This window comes from Musa acuminata, chromosome BXJ1-3 (genome assembly GCF_036884655.1).
Source record: "Musa acuminata AAA Group cultivar baxijiao chromosome BXJ1-3, Cavendish_Baxijiao_AAA, whole genome shotgun sequence".
NCBI classification, from domain to species: Eukaryota; Viridiplantae; Streptophyta; class Magnoliopsida; order Zingiberales; family Musaceae; genus Musa; species Musa acuminata.
The window spans coordinates 37,588,433-37,598,968 of NC_088329.1; the positions used below are offsets into that span (position 1 = coordinate 37,588,433).

The 10,536-nt window shown below is 38.1% G+C and overlaps 1 protein-coding gene and 2 non-coding genes across 8 annotated transcripts; 2 read left to right on the top strand and 1 right to left on the bottom strand.

The window, feature by feature from the left end:
* Positions 1-515: 515 nt before the first annotated feature.
* TRNAM-CAU (transfer RNA methionine (anticodon CAU)) lies at positions 516-587 on the top strand. Its single transcript has one exon. It is a non-coding gene; the product is annotated as a tRNA-Met (tRNA).
* Positions 588-1,330: 743 nt separating this feature from the next.
* On the top strand, positions 1,331-3,265 carry LOC135627777 (uncharacterized). Of its 6 annotated transcripts, none has more exons than XM_065134073.1 (3): positions 1,333-1,856; positions 1,941-2,011; positions 2,365-3,265. In XM_065134073.1, exons 1-3 carry the CDS (start codon positions 1,554-1,556, stop codon positions 3,134-3,136), a joined length of 1,146 nt encoding a protein of 381 aa, XP_064990145.1. In that variant the 5' UTR covers positions 1,333-1,553; the 3' UTR covers positions 3,137-3,265. The 6 variants fall into 6 exon arrangements, with proteins under 6 accessions (XP_064990132.1, XP_064990126.1, XP_064990145.1 ...); XM_065134069.1 differs by having other exon boundaries at positions 1,334-1,856; positions 1,932-2,011; XM_065134078.1 differs by having other exon boundaries at positions 1,430-1,856; positions 1,932-2,011; positions 2,383-3,265.
* A 470-nt stretch (positions 3,266-3,735) lies between these two features.
* TRNAM-CAU (transfer RNA methionine (anticodon CAU)) lies at positions 3,736-3,807 on the bottom strand. The gene has a single exon. It is a non-coding gene; the product is annotated as a tRNA-Met (tRNA).
* Positions 3,808-10,536: the final 6,729 nt, after the last annotated feature.

Genomic DNA, 10,536 nt, shown 5'->3' on the forward strand with positions numbered 1-10,536 from the left:
TCGGTGCCTCTTTCGGCACATGATGCCAAGGAGACATAAAGATGTGGATGATTGCAGCAAAAGAAAGGGGAAAAGAGCTGCCAGTGAATCCATCTACCTCAGGAGGATGTTGTACATTTATATATAGAGTGGAATGTAGATAATGAAAAGAAAGAAATGGCATCTGCTTCTCTTTTCCTTTAGGCTTGGATGGTGACCAAAGCAGGTAAGTCCTCCTCCACTGTGCTTCCCCCACATGCCTAATCTTCATTAGCTTTATAGTGATCTGTTCTTTCATCATTATGATAAGTGAATTGGGTTCATGTCATTGGTGCTAAAGGCACCTCCTTACCTTTGATTGTGCCTAAACATAACCCCATAAAATAATAATCTTCTCATTAGAAAATCATAAATAAATTTAGACCTGATTGGATTCGGGTTAGTAAATTCTGGAAACTCGATCCGCATTAGCAGTCGTCGAATCAGTCTGATTTATTATTTCATAAATAAATAAAAGAAATAAACATTGTGCAACAATCAGAGTGGCGCAGCGGAAGCGTGGTGGGCCCATAACCCACAGGTCCCAGGATCGAAACCTGGCTCTGATATTTTTTGAATTGATTTGACTGAGTCCCATGGCCGGACGGTGGAATGGGCTCTCGAGCCGTCCGGGTGCACCGCGGCAAGGCCATGGCGGAGTAGATGGTGCCGGACGACGCCTACGAGCGGGCAGAGGCCCTGTTCTGGGCCAAGTCTGCCGACGACGACGTGAGCTGCCTCACCGCTTCTGCTCTCGATCGTTTGGACGTTTACTGCTGCGTTTGATTCTTCTTCTGCCGATTTAATATGCGTTGATCACTGTACTGTTCTCCGCCGTCGGGGAGGTGCAGCAGAAGGCCGTACGAGAGGTTCAAGGCTCTCGAGGGGAAGCAAGCAGTTGTTCGGCGGCGACGCCATAGGGTCCCGTGTTGGTTGCGCTCGATTGAGGAGATCGCCGGCGACCAGTCTCTGATGGCTGCCTGGTTCGATCGGCTTCTGCAAGCGGACGCGGTGAAGGAGCACACGGTGCATGTAAGATTGCGTCCATCGGGCTGCAGAAGGCTTATGTAGGAAGTCTATTGATTCGGCTGCATGCGAAATCCCACATTGGACGGCCATCCCTATTGGTGGACGGTGTGAGCCCCATCTCTCCGACTGGTCGTCAGCGGCACGTACGGTCGGACCAATGGCGGAAGTCCACCTGGTGGAACGTCGCACGTTACCCTTCTTGTTATTATTGTTGCTGTAAATATTACTGCTATTATGGCTGTTGTTATCTTTTGTGTTCGCTGCACTTCCTTTCATCCATCCCATGAATTACCTGAGAAGATTAAGCAAAGTGGCAGACAGAACCACACAAACATAAGCTCCTCTTTATTGCTTAGTCTCTTGAAAGGGAAGGGGGAGAGAGATAGAGAGAGAGAGGAGGTGGGAAGGGGTTTTGCTGCAGCCTTCTGAATCCACACCTTCTCTCTTTATCTTCCTTTCTCTCTCCTCATCCATCTAATCGCTCCTTCTCTCCCCATCCCTTTACTATGAGGATCCGGAAGAGACCCTCTCTCACCTCCCTTCCTGTCTACCCAGATCCAACCCTCCGAGTCCACCCACCAAATGGGAGGCATGCATATGGATCCAGGGATGACACCGGGGAAGGATCTTTGGGAGTACTGGAAGGGTTGCACCCGATTGGGGATCTGCCGGTGGATTCCCATGAGCCGGGGTGGGATCCTTATAGAAGCCCTGATCAGGCTCCTGCCTCTTCGGATTCATCTTTGGATTCGAGGATCAGCGGCAGCAGAGCGGCTTCTCGTCTCCTGACCACTCTTGAGCGTGCGCAGGTGCCTGCTTACCTCGACCTTCGCTTGCTTCTGTATGTCTCTGCTTGTTGGGTGCAATGTGGTGATTTATTGCAGGTGCTGAAGGAGGTGGAGGAAGAGGAGCCGACGGTGGAATCCAACAAAGGATGGAATGGCCAGGCCAATAGCAGAAAGAGGTAGGTGACTTGCCCCCTTTCCCCCTTTTAAGAATACCTCCCTTTTTGCATCACCACCGCTTGCGAGCAAAAGACATCAAAAAGGAAAAGCTTCCCATATATTTGCTGCCACTATATACCGTGCATGCACGCCAGCCTGACCAATCATGATAACCCATCCCCCATTCCAATCTAGTAATCCAAAACTCGCACACCTCTCCTCTTCCTTTATGGTTCTGTCTACCACTTACTAGCTAGCTCGTTGCATAAGCGGGTGCGTCAAGATTCATATGTTTGATGCTCTGTGGTGCAACAATAGTTTCATGGATGAGATCTGCGCTCTGGTGTTCACTGTTCTTGTCTTCCACTTGGAGATCTCCTTGCCTCCCCAGGATCGGTGGCAGCTCGGGTGCGGTAGCATCGGGAGCAGCGTTGCTGGGGGAAATGATATCGACACAGAAGAAAACGAGAGGAGGGCGAGATGATGGACATGGGGATGGAAGACCAGAAGAGAAGATAACGGAGCAAGGGAGAAAGGCCAAGGCGAGGGCGAGAGCAAAGACTGGTCCTGCTCCAGCGAACAATAATTGCACCAGTCCTAACGATGGCGATAAAGAGCGACGCGATGGTGGGGTAGCAGTTGCGAGAGCGGGGAATGGCTCAAGTATCAAGGGGAAGAGACGGAGGAGCCCGGCGGTGCTGGTGGAGGGTTCGCGATGCAGCCGCGTCAACGGAAGAGGGTGGCGGTGCTGCCAGCAGACCCTCGTCGGCTACTCTCTCTGCGAGCACCATCTTGGGAAGGGAAGGCTCAGGAGCGTGAGCAGCGTCAGAGGCCAACTGGGCACGAGTCAGCCCAAATGGAGCGTTGATGGAAAGAACGGTGTTTTATCATCGACCTCGCCAGGAGAGGATGAGGAGGAAGAGGAGGAGAGGAAGACGACAGGCATGGTGAAGGCTCGATCGATCAGCAGTCTGCTCGACGACACCAACCATTCGCTGCCGTCGTCGTTGCCATCACCGCCGCCGCCGGAAGTTGAACCGATGCCATCACCATCCCCACCCCACGTCAACGAGGCCGGCGGTGAGAGTCAAAGCAATGGACAATGCAGAAGAAAGAAGGAGAACAGGACCAGTGTGTGTAGTTAGTAGATCTTGGGAATGATGATGTGATGGGTGTTCCACGCATGCAGCTCCGATTGCACTCACATCTCGTCTCCCCTGTGGTAACTATTATTCTCCATGGCAATGCTAATGACTGCTACCGGTTAATTTCTATGGTTGTGATGGGTACATTTCTTTTATGTTCCTCATGGGTATGTGGGGTGAGTTGGCATCTCATGACCTCTGACGCCTAGACACAATTTAACCGATAGAAATGAATCGCCAGGACATGGTCGTTCAACATCGTAGTCGATGGAGTCTTTGGTCGTCCTAATGGATCGTGGTTTGGGTGGTCACAAACAAACATTTGGGGCCCATCAAATCGTCCACTTGCGGAGAATGTTTGGCTCCACCACATGTAACTGCGTGAGCTCACGTCCGTTTGTTTTCTTGTTGGCTATTTGGGGCTTTGGGAAACGAGTCAAAGAGTCACATAGATGATGTTAGAGTTGATGGGACCCATAGCAAAATAAAGCCCGCCTAATTTGGTTCTGAGAAACTAAGAATTGGATGTTTCAACAGACAAAATGTGAGCTGTAACAAATGGTCAGAATCCAGCCAAATCACAACTAAATAATAAAATGTATCAGAGCCAGGTTTCGATCCTGGGACCTGTGGGTTATGGGCCCACCACGCTTCCGCTGCGCCACTCTGATTGGTATGCACAATGCTGTTCAGAATTCTATATAGTAGATTATAGCAGCGCTTAATATCCTCTATGATATGTAAATATATTTAATTTAAGACATCGTCCTCGTTCAATCCGATGACTAATCTTTCGTCTCATGTGCATTTGCTCCTCTCCTAAGACAGAACAAATGAATAAATCATTGTTTTTTTTTTTTGTTAGATGCTATCAATCAAAGATCGACACATCTCAATCTTGTTTAGAAGATGTAAAGTTATTTAGGTGACTATCGTGGTTGTCGAGCGAGTCAATTGCTATAGGGAATGAGATGGCCGAGATGGATTTGAGGTGAACTTCGTGCATCCAATGTGGATTCTAATTTCCTTGAAGATCCTATATAAAGGTCGATGTTAAAAGGGGATTTATCAACCTGACCCCTCTAACGGTAAAGTTAGCTTTTCATAAAGTAATGAAAACGAGAGGGTTCAGGATTTCCCTATGCAAGCGCCAGGGACCCGTTCTTATACTTGAGAAGCTGGGGAGCTGTAGCTGATAGACAATCGATCTATATGCTCTTTTTCTGTCATTCATTATATGGAAGGTTGGTCTGTATAGTCCCCTATGACTTATCATTTGTAGAGACTAATAAAAAGGGGAGCCACTTATCAGCCCCGGTGGTTGACAAGGTTGGCCTAAGTAGCTCTCAGCAATCTAACAATCTATCGTCTGTAAGGGCTGACCAAAGGGGGAGCACTGATCTGTTCATTCGTTCGGGGACCATTGCCCTCGATAACTCCTAAGGTCGGTTTGTACCATCAATCATGGACTATTGTCCATAACGACTAACAAATCGTCGCCCTACCATCGAGCAAGGGGGTGGGGCGATGACAAGGTCTTTGTCCTCTCCGTTAGCTCCCTTGTAGTGTCGATCAAGCAGACTTGACATTAGAATATACTCTATCATTTATTTTTATAAGAAATAATTTAAAACATGATAAGAAGTCAACTAACCATTCATAAGAGTCGTCACTCATATAATTAAGATGTATTTTTAAGCGCTCTTAGTACCAATAGATTATAGACAGTTAAGATGTGATTGGATGTTCGAGGCAACCGTGAGAATGGATGAGAGAATAAGACATATGAGTTACTGTTGTCCGACATGAAGAACTCACTTTTATAGTTTAAACTTATTTGATAGAGACAAAAGTGGTTGCTTTTTATGATGTACGAAGATGAATCACATGAGTCATGGATATTATTGGATGTGCCCATCTACCTATGACTATGTCAACATTAATGGTTGAGCGAGACTCGAGACAGTCGAATTTTAATTGGATTTAAGAGAGTGGTCAAATAATAATTTAGCAAAAAAAATTAATATCTCTTTTCCGACGAGAAGCAATAAGATTTTTCTTTTATCATAAAGGAATAGAAAAAATCTAATAATTAAAATATAATAGAAAATAAATGGATTATACTAAGGATGATGGTAAGGTCATATCATTGGAAACCAACTCGCACTACCAAGAAAAATTATAATGTTTTAGTCTCTTTTTTAGCTATAAATAAAAAAATAAAAAAAATAATTATATCAAATCAAATATATAATATATTCTTATTTTTGAAAAAGATAATATTTTGATTTTTTTTTATTTTTTTTAAATGTTATATCTTTTTCTATTCCTTGAATAAAATAGGAAAGTAGATTAAAATTATTTTAAATGTTACCCTTGATAGAAGATAAGATTTCTTCAACTATACGAGGAAATCTCTCTATTCTGTTGAGAAAAATCATTTATTCTGTTGAAGGAAATCCTTCCTCTTAAATAGGAGAGGGACATGTTAATATATTCAAGCTAAAGCTATAAAGCTTCTTCAATAATTATTCTTATCTTCTATTATTTTCATCAACCGCATGGTAAGATACAATATAATTCTAAACTAATTAAATTTATTTAAATAAGAGATAGATTAGATTGATCTCACATCATCTTTCATCTTAAAAAAAAATCAAATTTTTTTTATAAGAAAAAGCCATCAATGAATTAATTACTCATAACTAAGGGATAAATTGTGGTACAACAATAAGAACTATAGTGGGTTATCAACATCCAATGCTAAAGAAGGCTGGTCCGACCTTATCATGATGTTGGACACAGACAAATCCGACTTAATTTGGATCAAGATATTATTAATCGAGTTTGATATGAATACAAATGAAGGATTACTAAATGCATTTTTTTTATTTTTTAGGACCAAAAAAGAAATTGTGATTTGAATCATTCTGCAACATCTAGATATGATGCTAACACTGAGTTGCCTCAAGTCACTGCGAGACAAGGACAGCAGCCAGGACTCGGTCCTCAGCCAATCCGACGGCCGATATTTGTCGAGATGTAGATCCGTACTGTCAACCCTTCGGTCGGACGGTAGATCCTCACGACAACTACCTTGTCGTCCCAACCGCGTACCGCGTCTCGCACAACCGAAGGCTGTGGTAGCATGTGGACTAAGTCGTTCTCTTGTTCCCCCCACCTTCCTTTATAAAGGCGCTACCGCCACTGTCCCCAACAACAGCCGCGCTCGTCTGCTGCCGCCACCATCGGACCGTCGCTCCCCTCGCGTCCTATAAGCTAATGGCATTTCCCGACGCCACCACCACCGCCACCATGCGCCGCAGGGTACCGAAGAAGGGAGTGGTATTGAAAGCCATTCTGAGAGAACTATTGTGTTCCCTGCTCAGTTTCTGCTGGTCGACCACCGGTGATGCCCCGCATGAAGCTTGCGTCGCCGCCGAATAGCTTCTCCCCTTGCTTCGGAGAGAAGAAATGCTTGTAGTGCCCGCCGAAGGCCTGTCTGCTTCACTTGCCTGCTTTTTGTATAAACAGATCGATGCATAAATGGTGATGCATTTTGAGATATATAATAAATTTATGAGCTGTCACTTTCCTTTTACTAATCAAACACGAGTCATGAAATCAAATTTGTGGAAGCCATCGTGAAGAAGTTCATCCTATCGTGAAACACATTAAAGGTTTATAAGATAATAAATCAAATTAACTATTGATTATTAAAAATTTATTTAAAAATATTTATATTAAATATAATAATTTTAATATATCGATGGGGACTATATATAAACCCCATGGATATAGAGGTTTTTGAGGTCGTAGTGAGTTTCTTGTCCTTACTCTTCATTGTATGATAACTTTATCTTTTTTCTTTATCAATTTTGATATTTGGTATAAGAGCCATGTTGAGTCATGACATCTTCCTTAAACATCTTTCAACTCTGATTTTTTAAAATTGATAAAAAAAAATATGATATATATCTTTCAACTCTATAATATATCGAAATGAAGGTTTTTCTAAACTCTCAAGATATACGAGAGTTTATAAAAGATGGATTTATTAAACCAAGTCCAATGGAAGAACGAGCAATGGATAGATAAGCAAGAAAATAACTCAAAAATCAAAGAAAGATAGAGAAACAAGTTTTATTCATGATTTACTAAGGGTTTGATAATATAATGTTTAAGATCATCGCTCCGATAAAGACTTCAAAAGAGGCTTAAGAAATGCTTAAAAAAATATTCTGTAGTATGGAAAAGATAAAAAAGCTTCATCTATAAATTCTACGAGCCGAGTTTGAAATATTACAGCATGATACTTATGAATATATTTTTTATTACTTCTCAAAAATTATTTTTGATATTTATTAAATGAGAAGAAATGATGAACAAATAAGTAATCAAAGAGTAATAGAAAAAAATATTAAGATTTCAAGATCTAAAGTTTGATTTTATTACTGTAGCAATTGAAAAGCTTATAACTTAGAATAGATATATTTAGGATAACTAATGAGTTTTCTTCGTGTTATTATAATCCTCGTAATCAAGATGATAAAATAAATTTTATTTGACAAAGAAGAGAATGAATGAAAATCCTATTTTGCTAATGACATATGATAATTTGAAAGAAAATTAATGTATGACATGGTATAAGTTACATGTTTAGCATCAAAAATTTTTTTTTTGAAATAGATATAAGTTATTCTAATCACATTACATTTAGTAATCTATCTCAAATACCAATATTTTCTTCAACTTAATAATAGTAAAAAATTATACATTTTAGATGATTATTATATTCCTAATATAAAAAATAATAATCTAAACTTGGGATAATTGCTGAAAAAAGGTTATTATATTTAAATAAAAGATATGATTTTTTAAATTTATGACAAGAATAAAGCATCAATCTCATAAGTGAAAATGATGAAGAATAGAATGTTTCCACTATATCTATGTATTTTTTATTTATTAAATTATTTTAAAATTGATATTAAGGATGATTATATATTATGGCATATTAGACATGCTGGCGTAAATTTAAGGCCTTAAAATTTATAAAAAAATATAATATGATAATAAGACTACCAAGCATCGATTGCTCATCAAAATTATGTAAAGTGTGTGTTAAGACAGAAGAGAAAGAAAGTCTTTCAAATTAAGACAAATAAAAAGTATATGACATTGACTTAATTTAGTATTAGATATTTATGGTGCTACTAGTTCAATATCACTTAGAGAAAGTATGCATTTTCTTACTTTTTTACTGATGATCATTATAATAAAACTTAAGTTACATGTTAAAGGAAAAGAAAGAAATTTTAAATAAGTTTAAATAATTTAAGAGTTTAGTTGTAAGATTAAATATTTAAGAATAAATAGGGATAATTAATACATATCAAATGAATTGAAAAGTTTTTGTAAAGATAATAGAATTTTACATTAATTCACCATATACACATCTCAATAAAATAGTGTCTTGGAAAAAAAAGAGAGACTATATTTAATACTGTTAGTTTGGCAAGTCCCATAGTCCCACATCGGGAAAATCAGACTTGTTGTCTCGTCTTGGAACTATAAATAAGGGCTTGAGCTTTGATGTTAGACACACCACGAGAAGTACCACAGACACCACAAGAAGTACAGCAGGCATCACAAGAAAACCTGCTTATGGTTTGAAGTTTTCTTGTTTAGGAAGCTGAAGGTGTTTTATGGCCTAGGAACATTTCCTAAGGCATTTGTAAGTGTCCCTCTTTTATAGTAGTAATTTGCTCATCTTTCTTCCGTGGATGTAGGTCAAAGTCAATTGACCGAACCACGTATATCTGGTGTTCTGGTGTTCTATTGTTCTTGTCGCTTTATTCTTTCCGCTTTATTGTCTTTGTTGTGTTGCCAAAATTATCCTTTGGTAAATATCCTGGGGCTAGCTCTAACAAATACGATCTGATGCATGTTAAAAGGAAAGAAGAATTTCTAAAGAATTTTGAGAGAGATGTTGTTGCTTATGTAATTTATTTGCTTAACATATTTCCGATATAGTGAACTAGTAATGTTACACTAAAAGTAATATGGAAATGTTAAAAAATTTTAAGAGTCGATTATTAAAGAATTTTCCAAAGCATTTTATTTGTCAAGATATTAGAAGAAAAAAGAATAAAACTTGAGGATAAAGTTAAGAAATGTAACTTGTCCGGTTATGTTAAGAATTCTAATGGTTACAAACTCAACAATCTTATCACAAATAAAGTTATAATATTAAGAGATATTAAGTTTGATAAATAATAAATTTGGAGTTGGAAAAGTGATGAGCACTATAAGAAAGCTATAGCTTCAGAAGAGGATGATGTAATACAAACAAGCGAAGAGTTTATACTTGAATCATCACCTAAATCGGCTAGATCATATGATTCAAAAAGTCTGATTATAAGAAGGATAAGAATATTTACGAGCTAATGATGTAACTTGAAGGATTAATATTAATAATAATGAGCTTTCTTTATTATATATTTTTATAGGATGTGATCTATTAACCTTTGAAGAAGTTTATAGAGAAGAACAATGATAATAAACTACGAATGAGAAAATTTATGCTATTAACAAAAATAATATATAGGAGCTTAGTATATTTTCAAAAGACTTTAAGTGATCGGTGTTAAACACATCTTCAAAATAAAAAGAAATGGATAAGAGGATGTGGAGAAATACAATAATCGATTGGTTGTAAACAAATATAAACAACAATATGGGATTGACTATGAAAAAGTATTTACACCAATAGCTTGATCGGAGATAGTATGATAAATTATCTCCCTAGTAGCTCAAATGAAATAAAAAAATTATAAATTAATATTAAAATAATATTTCTTAATGAATTTCTTAAAAAAGAGATATATGTTTAACAACCCTCTGATTTTATTATTCATAAATAAGAAAATAAGACATGCATGTTAAAGATGGCTCCTTTTGGTCTTAAACAAGCCTCACAAGCATGAAATTATCGGATAGATACTTATTTTATTTAAAATATTTTTTTTTAAATATCCACATGAATATACTCTTTATATGAAATTTAACTCTGATGGAGATATTTTATTTATTTATCTGTATATGAATGATTTAATTTTTATAAGCAATAGTATCTCCATGATGAAAGATTTTAAATAAAAGTTAAAGGAATTCGAGATGATTGACTTGTGCCTAATGACTTATTAATACGATATCGACGCGATACAAAATAATGAAAGAATTTTCATCTAATAAGAAAATTATATAAATGAGATCCTAAAAAAATAAGACTGTCACTAATACACCTATTGACCGATACACTTATTGAATATGACACTAAAAGTTGACTAAGGAATATAAAGGTAAACCAATTAATCTAACTTATTAAAAATTTCTAG

What these genes read in the sequence shown, in the direction of transcription:
- LOC135627777 (XM_065134054.1), top strand. Translation starts at nt 1,554, where the DNA reads ATGAGGATCCGGAAGAGACCCTCTCTCACCTCCCTTCCTGTCTACCCA. An exon ending in CAGGCCAATAGCAGAAAGAG is followed by an intron (nt 2,012 to 2,364) that starts GTAGGTGACTTG and finishes TTCCACTTGGAG; the next exon opens with ATCTCCTTGCCTCCCCAGGA.